Here is a 13,472-nt window from a genome sequence, read left to right on the forward strand (position 1 = left end):
TGAGGCTATAAATAAAACTGGGTATGTGTTGCTCTAGGTGGGTCAATCAACAGAACAGAACAGGAAGTCCACCAAAATATGGACATTTAGTATAAGATAAAAAGTGTTGTCCTAAATCGGTGGGGAAGAATGGATTAGTTAGTAAATGTTGTCAAGACAAACAGCTATTTGAAAACAAATTATCTGACTGATAATATTACATACAGTATATAATATGACATCCTCTATAAAGATTTCAGTGAAAAATATAAAAGCACAGCGACATGACAAAAGACACCGTAAAGTTAGGTAAATTATAAACTGGGAAAAATGCTCTTAATATATCTTAATAATATTTTTAATAATCTTAATAACAAGTCCTACAAGTCAATGAGAAAAAAAACTTCAATACAAAATAAAAATTTAAAAAGAAATACAAATTGCCAATAAACATGAAAATATGCTCAGGCTCGTCATCAGTAATAAGGAAAACATCGACTAAAACACATGAATGATAAATCAACGGTGATGAGACTCTGTTGAAACATGCTGTTGAGAGGAGTGTGAATTTGAACTACCCTTTTAGAGGGTCATTTGGCAGTATGTGTCAAAGATTTAAATGTGCAGTCTTTGGTCCTACAAGTTCACTTACAGTAATTTATCCTGAGGAAATAATTGGTCAAATATGCAAAAATATATGTACGTAAAATGATATTCACCGAAGTCTTTACAACACAAAAAATGGCATAAACCTAAATTTTTTCCTACTTGGTATATCCATTTCCTTTTTTAATACAGCCATTAAAAAAGTGAGGGAAAAATGAATATTGACATAGAAAGATGATGAAGATACATTGTTAAACACAACCAAAAAAAAGCCTAAACTCATTGCTGTTGAGTCAATTCCGACTCACAGCAACAAGTTACCATCAGTGGATACAGTACAACTCCTTTTTTATAAAGAAAAAAATAAAATTATCCTCATCCCGTGTGTGTGTATACAAACACATATACACACATGTATATATAATCCACATACATTTAAGAAGGCTGGACATACATACCCCAAGCTCTTTACAGCAATAATATCCAAGGGATGAGACTACAAGTGACGTCTTAGCTCTGTGTCACTTACTAGTTGTATCACCTTAGGCAAGTTCTTAAATTCTCTAGCCCTAAGCTTCTACATCTTTAAAATGGGGGTAGTAATAGTACTACCTCATAGGTGTGATGTCAGGATTAACTGAATTAATGAATGAAAAGCACTTAGAATAGTATACAAAAAAAAGGCATTCAATAACTGTTAGTAATGATTACAAGTGTCTGCATTAATAATTTTTTTTTTTTTAAACCAAGAAGCATGTATTTCATAATCAGAAAAACAGACATTTATCATTCAGGGTAAATTCCATATTGGCTAATAAAGGTAAGTTTCACAATGTCTGGTTTAAACAGTTCAACTAAAGCAATAATTAAACAGTTAAGAATCCATATGGTGGCAACTAAAATATAACATTTTTTAAGTTTAAAGCTAGAATTCTAGAAAATTCACCAAGATGGGGGAAATCTATTCGGGGCAATTTAAGGAGTCAAAGATTAATATTTTTATGCGCATGCTATATTTTGATTCATAGCCTCAATACAGTAGCCGCTGCAAGTTAATTCACACTAAACAAAAGCCTGGAGTGTGAGACTGTGCATTCATCAAAACGTAGATGGTGGGTGCCTGTGTTCAAAATTTCCTCTCTTCCCAACAACAGAGCAACTAAGTCACTAATAACATTAGGGTGACAGGACTGTTTCTTTGAATTTACATAACAAAAACAACAACAAAAATCTATAGTGGATTTCGGAGCTCTGGTGATGCAGTAGTTAAGAGCCTGGCTGCGAATCAAAACGGCAGTTCGAATCCACCAGCCACTCCTTGGAAACTATGGGGCAGCTCTACTCTTGTCCTGTAGGGTCACTATGAGCCGGAATCGACTCGAGGGCAATCGATTTTTATATTTCATTGTTTTGAACCAAACAGTTGACTTACAAAGAAGGACACAAAAATAGTAAAAGCATATTTGAAAAAAAAAGAATACCTCTACTCTGTCAATATGGAGTCACTATGAGTCAGATGGCATACAGCCACAACAACAACATGGTATATTAACTTATCAAGATATTGTAACTTTGTTATAAATGACAAACAAAGTTTAAGTTGCTGAAAGAAACCCACTGCCATCAAGTCAATTCTGACTCATGGCAACCCTACAGGGCAGAGCAGAACTGCCCCACAGGGTTTCCAAGGCTGTAGATCTTTACAAAAGCAGGCTGCCATATATTTCTCCCAAGGAGCTACGGATGGGTTCAAACTCCCAATCTTTGGATAAGCAGCTGAGCGCTTTAACCACTGCACCACCAGAAGTCCTGAGAAGCTGGGGAAAAGGAGGGACTATTCCATATGTTAAACTCAAAAGAAAAAAAATGTTAGCCATATGGAGAAAAAAGTCAGATTCCTACATCTCCTACCATACTCAAAAATCAACTCCAGATGGTTCAAGACCTTAAATGACAAAAACAAAATTTTAAACTCTTAAAAGAAAATAGCAATGAATATGTTTTTTTCTGACTTTAGAGTACGAAAGAACTTAAGGCACAGAACACACTAAACAAAAAAGAAATACAGCACATTTAACCATATTAGAATTGAGAACTTCTGTTAGTCAAAGGAAACCCTGGTGGCGCAGCAGTTATGCACTACGGTTGCTAACCAGAAGGTTGGCAGTTCGAATCCACCAGGCGCTCCTTGGAAACTCTATGGAGCAGTTCTACTCTGTGCTATAGGGTGGCAATGAGTCAGAATCGACTCGACAACAACAGTTCTTTTTTTTAATCATTAGTCAAAAGGACTCTATAAAAAGAGAAAAAACAACCTACAAGCTAGAAGACAGTATATTGACACCAATATCTACATGGATATTGATATCTAACAATTAATTGGTACCAATGATAGCTTTTACTCATTTTCCCACTAGTTTACTGATTAATGGATTTGTAGCTTTTTATATATTATTGATACATTAAAAAACAAAACTACAAGTCTGTAAATGGGCAAACCAATAGGAAAATGAGTAAAAGCCATAAGCAGGCATTTCACAGAAGAAGAAACATACATGACTAATAAACATAGGAAGAGATGCTTAATTTCATTAATAAGAGAAAGGCGAGTTATACCACAAAATACCATTTTATATTCATGTTAGTGGGAACAAAATAAGAAGTCTGACATTAGTAAGGGTTTAAAGAGGATGTGGATCAATGGAAATGTCTATAATTACACATGGCAGGTAGGAACAACCGCTCTGGAAACATTTGGCACTGTCTTAGTTTTCTAGTGCTGCTATAACAGAAATACCACAAGTGGATAGCTTTAACAAAGGGAAGTTTATTTTCTCACAGTAAAGTAGGTTAAAAGTCCAAATTCAGGGTGTCACCTCCAGGGGAAAGCTTCCTCTCTCTGTTCGCCTTCTCAACAATCCTCCCCCAGACTAGGAGGCTTCTCAGCGCAGAGACCCCGGGTCAAAAGGACGCACTCTGCTCCTGGCACTGCTTTCTTGGAGGTATGAGGTCCCCCTGTCTCTCTGCTTGCTTCTTTTTTATCTCAAGAGATTGCTTCAATATACAATCCAATCGTGTAGATTGAGTCCTGCCTCATTAACACAACTGCCACCCATCCTCCCTCATTAACATCATAGACATAGGATTTACAACATAAATCACACAATACCGGAAATCATGGCCTAGCCAAATTGATACACACATTTTAGGGGAGACATAATTTAATCCACGACAGGCACTATCTTAAAAGACTTTCAAAGTTGAATCTTCACAGAACTTATGACCCAGCAATTCCATTCCTAGGTGTATATAGCATGCATTCTCACAGGGGGTGATAGTCGGTTCTTGGGCGAGGGGAACAGGCAAAAAATTGTACTCATGTTATGTGTAAAGCATGGGTCGCTATGAGAAGGAATCAACTCGACGATAATGGGTTTGATCTGGTTTTGGCACCGAATATCTTATTAAAAATTCATTGAGAAAGGAATGATTAGAGAAAAGAATGTCTTAAAAGGCGCTGTTTTGGACTGAACTGTGTTCTCCAAAAATATGTGTTGTAAATCCTAACCCTTATACCTGTGGACATAATCCCATTTGGGAATCAGGTTTTCTTTGTTATGTTAATAAGGCCTTCTCAGTATAGAGGGTGTCATAAGCCAATCGATTTTGAGATATAAAAAGAGCAGGTTAGGAATGGAAGCAAGGAAGCACAGACAGGGTAGAGGCCACCTCACATGAAGATCTCCAAGGAATCAAGGAATGGAAACTGAAAAGACACAAGGACCTTCCCCTAGAGTTGACAGACTCCTAGCCTCCTAATAGTGAGAAAATAAATTTCTGTTCATTAAAGCCACCCACTTGTGTTATTTCTGTTACAGCAGCATTAAGAAACTAAGAATTCTTAGTAAGGCAATAAAGAAGAGAGGTTGGGAAACACTCCAGAGAGGTACTCTTGCACACGTGCAAGAGAAGACATCAATAACAACATTCATAGCAGCACTGTTCATGGTCACAAAAATCATAGAACAATCCAAGGAGCCATCAGCAGAAGAGTGGATGAATAAGCTGTGGCCCTGTCATCAATGGAACATTATACAGTCATGAAAAGGAATGAATCACAGCTGCATGCATGAGTTTCAGTAATATAATGTTGAGTGAAAAAATAAGTCCCAGAAAACAAAAAAACAGGATAACACCCTCTTTCTAAAGCTCAAAAAGAACCAAACATTATTTAGACATACATAAAAAAAAACAAACAAAATTTCTGGACATACATACATATCTGATAAAACTATTTTTAAAAAAACAAGGGATGATAAACAGAATTCAGGACAAGAGTCACCTCTGGAAGGGAAGAGAAAAGGGACAGGTAGAGAGGAGCACACAGGTAGAGGTAAGTTACTAATCACGCTCTAGTTCTCAGTTTGGGTGGTGGATTCATGGGTGCTCGAATTATTCTTTAAGTTAATTATTTAAAATAAGATTGCCTTGCAAGGGCCAATGATGACAGCATGTCATGTATGACTAATCATATTCTATGCACTTGAGGTCTAAAAAACAAAAAGGCTATACTGGTGCATGGAAAATCTTATATAAAATAAAAACAAGTATTACTTTTACATACTAGCATTAACAATTATATCTACAATTGTAACAATTATATCTACAACCTAAAAGTGGTTAAGAGCTCAACTGCTAACCAAAAGGTCTGCAGTTGGAATCTACCAGCCACTCCTTGGAAACCCTATGGGGCAGTCCTACTCTGTCCTATAGGGCCACTACGAGTCGGAATCAATTTGAAGGCAATGGGTTTATAATATTAATAAATAATAAAAGGGTACAGCAAAATGTAAAGAGTTATATTTAAGTGATGATTGCAGTTTCTGTTGCAAAGTTGTAATCTGTAAATTAACACTTCTAAAAATCTAGTTCAACAGTACTCGCAAGTGAGATCCTGGAATAAAGACTGCATAGACTCCTAGACCAGGGTTTTTCAAACTGCAAGTCAGTAAGTCCTGAAATCAATTAAGTAGGTCAAGACTAACATTTTTAAAATATGAAAGAGGAGAGATTAATGAAAGTGATTGTACATAGTAAGGATAAAACGTGTTGTGTAAAACTGTTCTGTTTTGTTTTATAAATATGTACACACAGATCTACACATCCTCGTTCTCAATTCTGAAATCCAAACAGCTCTGAAAACCTCAAGTTTCTTTTGTAAGTTTGGTGTCAAAACTCAGTGGGCAGCAAAATCTGACCTGAAATGTCAAAGGCTATTTATAGCCTTTATTTTTCCCTACTCATTATGGAGAAAAACAGCCAGTGGATACAATACAGTAATACTGTATAAAGCATAACAATGTATTTAAAATATTAATGCATTTGATTATACAGTGGCATACATTCCATATTATTTTTTAAGTCCAAAAAATTAAAAAATCACCTCTGGACCTGAGAGTTTGGGATAAAGGATTATGGACCTTCATATATAACTACACACTTCCTATATATGCATTTCTGTACTAGGTCACGATGGAAAACACATTTCTGACTAGACTGAGACAAAAACATCTACAAGTCACTAGGCCTTCATTAATTCTTAATGGCAAGGGGATCCCACCTCTATGTCTCAGAATTTTCCTATGCTTTTTCAATTTTAATTCCTCCCACTCGGTTTTTTACTTTTTTTAATTAATAGGCTATATGTTTTTAGCAGTTTTAGGTTTACGGAAAAATTGAATAGCAAGTACGTAACTGTTGCTGTCCAGTCAATTTCAACTCACAGCAACCCTACAGAACAAGGTAGAACTGTAATATTTACAGAAGCAGACTGTCACATCTTTCTCCCACACAGCGGCTGGTGGTTTTGAACTGCTGACCTTTTGGTTAGCAGCCTAGTGCTTAACCAGTGCACCACCAGAGCTCCTTAGAAAGTACACAGTTCCCAAATATTCCCCCTCCACTGCACTCAAGTTCTATTATTAATATCTTGCATTTGTGTGGTATTTGTTCCAACTGATAAACCAATACTGATACACAGTTATTAACTAGAGTCCATTGTTTATATTAGGGTCCACCCTTTGTGTTGTACTCTGCTTCACTTTTAAGACCACTTCTTGTTCTGAGGAAGCAGATATTAGTCATTCCAAGTTACCTTTCAAATGAACATAATGTCTGAAGTTTACACCATTCCCAAATGTCCTTCCCAAAGACCTGGGAGAAAAAAAAGCATCCTAATCATTGAAGAAAGAGTTGAGAGGGCCTTTCCACAATCTTACCTTCAGCAGGTTTAGGACTTTCTTGCCAAGATCGAGCTCAAAGTTGGCATAATTAGAACCGCCCATGTCATAGATAAACACCAGTCCATTCCTCTGAGTTTCAAAGCTGTGAGCCAATGATTGAACAAAAACATTTGTAAGTAATAAGATGGATGAGGCAGGTTGAAAGCCCGGGGCAATAACACACATGGGACACATCGAAACCAAAATAGCTGCCTCCTTGAATGCTGGTTTTACAAAAAAGATGTCCATGCTATGCTTACCAGTGCAGACTTATCCAGACTTACCAAGTGCTGAGCTTCAAGGTTAAGAATGCTCCAGAGCGACTAAGTAATCAAAATTTGAACATTTTCTTCCCCGCTCTTCTAAGATTGCCTAGCCCAATTCCATACATTTTCCACAGTTCAACTCAAAAGTTTTCTCGTCCATAAAGGTGTCCCTGGTAACTAACTAATCAAATGTACATTTTTTACTCCGTTAAGTCCCGTAAATCTTCCTACAGATTTTTCTTGTGGCCTTAACATACTCCAACTTTGTGTAACCATTTGATTCTCCCCTAGAGGGCAGAAACCTGTTCTGTTGAACTAATTACCCCCAACACTCCCTAGCACAGCCCTTGCAAATAGGTACATAATAAATGGTCAGTGAACTGCAGCTCAGTGGGCTGGAAGCCCAACACTAAGATAATATTTTAGACCTGTGGGAAACTCTATAGGACAAACTTTCCTTTAGCTCACTGATGGTGAATTTGTCTGACTTCAGTAGAGGAAGAAAACAAACCCACCTATGAGCTTTGCAAAGCATCGTAAAAAACAGATTAAGAGGTGGTGAGCCTCTTCCCAGATTGAGTTGAGGAGCTGAAGAATGTGTGAAAATACAAAAAGTACTCCTCCTTAGCCCTATCTCAAAGTTGTACTCCTCCACCAAGCCAGATTCCTACCTTCTTCTTATCTGTATACCCAAATGGTCATTAGGAATAATTTTGTTAGACTACTTATGGTTGATAGCAACGGTTTTCACATCTATTTACAATGAGAAAACTGTTTGACACAAAACACATTCCTGAAATCAGGAACCTCAATTGTTATTTTGTGTCCTGATTTTTTGCATCATCTCCTGGAAGTCTCATACCTTCATCCCTTAACAGCATCCAAGGCAGAGGTACCCACCCATGATGTTACATTTAAAAAACTCCGATTCTGAGGTAATAAGAGTTTCTCCAGCAGACTTAGTTTCAAACAGCCCCAGTGTCTTATAGCTAATCCTAAATCTTGACTCCTTTTTCACAACTCCAGGGCGACTATGATTTATCAAGATCAAAGATGCTGTTAAACGTATAGCACAATTATTGGGTAGACTATCTGGGTCTCGAGAATTTCTATTTCTCCTTGAGCTCATCAAGGACCAAATTCAAAGAATTATACATTTTCTCCTCAGAGTGCCAGCCTATGGCAAGTCAGTGCCACGGGAAAGAGAGTTTAATAAAAAGAAGCTCTGATGCATAATCATTCAGAGTCAACATTCCCAGGCCTGAAACTGCTCATCCTGTGAAGACACAGGAAATATATACAGATGCAACAAGATTTTCGCCTTTCTGGGCACAGAAATATGAGGTTTGCAATGACAGCTGATCACTTCTCTACTGAGTTTGATTACTGAGCTAGATGCTCCAGGAAAACACCAAAACATTTAAAACACAGTCCCTGACATTATGTTCAAAATAATCAAGGGTAGGGTAGGGGCCATCAATGAAACAAGATTGGTTATAAATCACTGATGAATAAGCTGGATGATGCACACATGGACTTTTATCATACTATTCTATCTCCATCTACGTATGTATGAAATTTTCCATTATATATTAAAAAACAGGTCTCTGCCTTCAAGGGACTTAAAATCTACTGGTATATGAAGAACCAAGTAACAGTATAAGATAAACAACGTCATAAGGTCCTGTATAATTATGACCGATAATAACCATAGGGTCAAAGTAAAAAGAATTTTATTTATGACAGGTTGGAGTGAGGAGGGAGGGCGTTTCAGAAGTTGGGCCTTAAAGAAAGGGCAGGATTTAGTGAACAGGAAGGGAGAAGGAAGACCATTCTGGCTCAAGAAAACAAGAACTTCTACTCCCTGGGGAAGCAGTGAGAATTTTTTGCTTGAAGAAAGGGTTCACACTTATTTAGCTTTCTGCACTCTTGAGGAGCCACTGAGAGTTTTTAAGAAAGGAACAGCCATCATAAAAGCAAAGTTTTACCAATGTTTAACTGCGTGATCCTCCTGTGGGACACTATACTCACACTGGAGAGAGCAGCTTTGGCCACTGAAGGCTCCTCCTCCCATGCCTACATGAGAACTCCAACTCTCTCAGCATCCCAAGGAGGAAGGCCAATCCCAGACTTTCTGGGAAAGAAGCCTTTCGTTCATTCCCCTGAGCTAAAGAAGTGTTGAAAGGAACCCATATTCTGGAAATTACACCAGTGACCAGTCACAGGGAAGAAGAGCTGAGAAATAACCACACTTCTGCTTGGGGAGTATTAGGCCATTGAGACCTGTAGTCCTCATCCTTTAGCAACTTCTCTTTTACAGAGATGTCTGTGATTTGGATATATCTCACACTGAGCTTCAACAGCAGAAGCTAAGTACTATGAAAATAACATAAACTAGGAAGTAATCAGGTGAACTGGTCAGAGAGCCTTACTTTGGACAGTCCCTCAGCTTTTCTCATCCTGTAAGTCTACATTATGACTAAAACTGTACACAGCTGTCTCTCACTACCTCAGGCGTCAGCCCTCACTATAATGTTTCTCACCCAGAGGACTAGCCAATGACATGAAGAGCAGTAACAAACTATAAAAATGATAAGCACCAGGGAAAAAGAAAGCATGGCAGAAAAGGAGTGTAGTAAAGTACAAAGAGCTCTGGCCAGGAGCCAAGACACCAGGATCTTAGACTCAGTTGGACCAATATGTTATAACTGTAGGAGTCACATAACTTCTTGGGGCTTTAGTTTGTTTGTAGACTAGGAATACCATTTACCTTAGAGGGACATGGAGAGATATCCTGAGCTGGTTCTTTTTGCTTAAGCCGTTATTTATAAAGATGATTTTCCTTAATTTTGTTTTTGGACTCTTCTCCCCTGAATGGTGATTATCAAAATCCTCTGAACTAAATGGCATTATTCCCATTTACAGACAAAGAAACTGAGGCCCTGGAAGGTTTTGATAGTCAACATTCAGGAGAAAATGAGCAACAAGAACCAGCACAGGTCACCTCCTTCTCACTCCCTTCTAGTAAGTAATCCTCAATACACTGCGGATTGCTAATAATTGGCCTTCTCAGCTTCTGTTATCCTGAAACTGAGCCAAACAGGTAAAGATACAGAAATATCCACCATCTTGATAGTACCTGGAAACATGCCAAGCTCTTAAGGACAGGGACTGTTTTCTATTCATAGCACTGCCCCGGTACATCCTAGGAGCATGGTGAAGGCACTGTTGAGTTTAATTGAGCCAAGGACTATCACTTTCCTATCTGGATGTAGGCCACCTAAAAAAGAATCTCTATACTCACCTATCTACAGCTCTGTCTAGCAAGTAAAACAGAGCCTGAAGTACCACATGTTGGACTGACTTGTGAGGATGATGCAACCTGGCAGTGAAGAGGGCAATGGAGGCTCCTGTTGGGTCCCGAACATTCTAGAGCAAAGTAAACAAGAAACATTTAGAAATCAGAATAGGAAACCACAACAGTCCCTGACCTGCATCAATTTCTCTAGAAAGTTTGTACCATCCCATGATGGATTCTCTGAGCATCCCCCTGGACCATATTCCTGTGGTAGGAAAAAACTACATTCTCTTTGCCCTTCAACTATAGAGAGATCAAAAAATGGTTCTACACTGGCTGCCTTCCTAACTTCCCAGGTAAGATGGCAAATGAAAGAAGGAGCTGCGGAGAACCACAGAACAGGACCATAGTTACCACGCTCTGCCTCAGAAGTATCATCGTATACTTACCTAAAAGGCTGAGTACTCTTAAGTGGAAAGCTTTAGTTAAGTAAGGAAGGACAGGTCTCTGACATACTGTACACCCATCTCAAAGGCCTGGATTAACCTTAATGGACCAATGAAGTAACTTTTCTAAGTCTACTGTACAACTAATTCTCCATAATGACAATTATTACTAGAACAGTTTTGTGCCACACTGCACAGCTGCTTCTTACCTATTACTGACTGTTGAGACTTTCTAGATTTGGGATAAGGTATCGAGGAACAACGTCAAAACAAGACAACAGCTATAAAAGGAAGTGATGAGGTACTACAATAGGGGACCATAAAGACTCACTAAGATGGTGAACTTTCCACTGAGGATCTCAGAACGGAGAGGTTCCTCATGAGGTTTCAGCTTCACGATGCCTTCCTTCCTTCGTGTTTCCTAAAAATGAGGTGCAGCAAGAATCATTACTGTGAAAATACTGTATATCCAAGACAGCTTCATGAAATCGCGAGACCTCAGAGGTAAGGGATTTTAGAAGAAGTCAGCTAAGTAAACCATGAATTCCTTGGTAAAGCCCCTTCCAGGCCCCAGCTGAGTGCAATTAGAATTCCTGCCCAATGCTACCTTATTAGCCCCTAGATAGGGTATTTTTCTGACTCAGTGAGAATCCTGACCCAGACAGCCAACCAATATATACTATTAGGGTATAGACCAAAATCCTGAACGTGCAGCAGTGCTGACTTTGCAGCAGAACCAGACCAAGCCAAGCCCATTGCCATCAAGTCGGTTATGACTCATGGTGACCCGATAGAGTTTCCGAGGCTGTAAATTTCTACTAAAGCAGGCTGCCACATCTTTCTCCCTTGGAGCCACTCGTGGTTTCAAAACACCGACCTTTCGATTAGCAGTCGATAGCTTCAACCCCTGCACCACCAGGGCGCCTTCAATTTTGCACCAGGATACTGAAATACAGACCTAAAAACTGTCTGGAAGTCCACATCCTCACACACCTCCAGGATCAGACCTCTTCTATCTTAAATACGGGCTTTTCCCTCTACTCCGTGTCCTCTCCAGCAACAGCTACTACAGCTTCATTTTCCTCACCTCTTTGGCCAGATTCTTTAAACTCATCCTTAGTTCCCCCCTCCTCTGTCCACTGTATTCTGGTTTCGTCCCAAGCTACTCCACTGAAAGCTTTGTCCAGGACCTTTGTCTTGAGACCCCTGTCACTGAGTTCAGTGAACATTTTCAGTCCTTTTACATGACAAGGTTGACCACTCACATTCCCTTCTTCACAAAACATTCTCTACCTCTGAATACCATGAGGACAAAAAAATACTCTTAGTTTTCCTATTTCTTAAATGGTTTCTCCTAAGTCTCTTTTGTAGGCCCTTTTTTTCCACTCATTTGCCCCTCAATTCATTCATAAATATTTGTAGAGTACCTATGATTTGCCAGGTACTAAGCTAAGTGCTAGGAGTACCCTAGAGAATAAAACTAGGTCTTTGTTTACATCTTCCCTAATCCATCCCTAAAATCGAATTCTAAATGCCTTCAGAGACAAGACAGCAAGATATGTAAGTAAAGGCAGTATTAGTGGTGGGATCCTCCTAAAGCATTTGAATTCAACTTTTAAAACAATACTAGACCAAAGAAAGAAAAATGTCTGAGGTAACGTTCTACCCTACACATCTTCCTATTCCTCACACTCTCCCTGAATGATCTCATCCATCCTCATGGCTTCAATATTCAGCTCTACTTTGGTGACTCCTAAATCTCTATTTCCAGCTCAAATTTCTTTCCTGAACCCTAGGTTCATGTATCTGATAACTGCTCAGAGAACATGTCTACTCGGATATCCCAAAGCTACTTCAAACTTACAATGGCTAAAACAGAACTCATGACCTTGTCTCTCCACATACCTTCACAGTGTCTCCTGAACTAGTGAATGCCACCACCATTTACCCTGCCAGCCAAGTCAGGAGAAACCTGGAATCCTTGACTCTTCTCTCCTCACACACCAATTTAAGCAACACTGTCCTATTGATTTTACCTCTCTAGAATCTCTCGCCATCTCCTGACACTATTCTTAATGACACTACAATCACCTCTCTCTCAGGTAAGTGCAAGAGCCTTGTAATTGGTCTTTCTGCTTCCAGTCTAGCCCTTCTTATTCATTTTCTAGAGCACAAAATAAACCTTCCAGAATGCAAACATGATCTAGTCAATCCCATTTATATCGTCAATGAAAGAAAAAGCAGATACTCCCTGATCTGGCCTTGTTTACCTCTGCTGCCCAGTCTCTTGCCATGCCCCCATTCCCATCAACATTCCTGCCCAGATGAATTTCTCTCTCACCATTAGGCATCTGAACTTCTCTTCTCTCTGTCACACTCCCCAACCTGTTTCCTACTCATCCTTCAGATCTTAATTTAGAAGTCATTTCCTCAGGAAGGCTTCCTTGACCCTCCTAACTAGATGTGCTTCCAGAGAACCTAGTACTGCCCTATCATAACATTTATCAAACACTGTTCTAAAATTTGGAGGAGCCCTGTTGGCACAGTGGTTAACCAAAAGGCTGCAAACCAAAAGGCTGGTGGTTCAAACTCACCA

General features: G+C 39.0%; 1 protein-coding gene across 2 annotated transcripts in view; it reads right to left on the reverse strand.

The window, feature by feature from the left end:
• PTPN9 (protein tyrosine phosphatase non-receptor type 9) overlaps positions 1 to 13,472 on the reverse strand; it is a 93,525-nt gene that overhangs the window by 45,911 nt on the left and 34,142 nt on the right. For both annotated transcript variants that reach the window (XM_049852662.1, XM_049852663.1), the window contains exons 3-5: positions 11,208 to 11,297; positions 10,437 to 10,561; positions 6,864 to 6,969 (exon numbers count right to left, since the gene is read on the reverse strand). In XM_049852662.1, coding sequence (XP_049708619.1) covers positions 6,864 to 6,969; positions 10,437 to 10,561; positions 11,208 to 11,297 — 321 coding nt within the window. The remainder of the gene's footprint in view (positions 1 to 6,863; positions 6,970 to 10,436; positions 10,562 to 11,207; positions 11,298 to 13,472) is intronic.

The sequence above is a fragment of the Elephas maximus genome, chromosome 13 (genome assembly GCF_024166365.1).
Source record: "Elephas maximus indicus isolate mEleMax1 chromosome 13, mEleMax1 primary haplotype, whole genome shotgun sequence".
NCBI lineage: Eukaryota > Metazoa > Chordata > Mammalia > Proboscidea > Elephantidae > Elephas > Elephas maximus.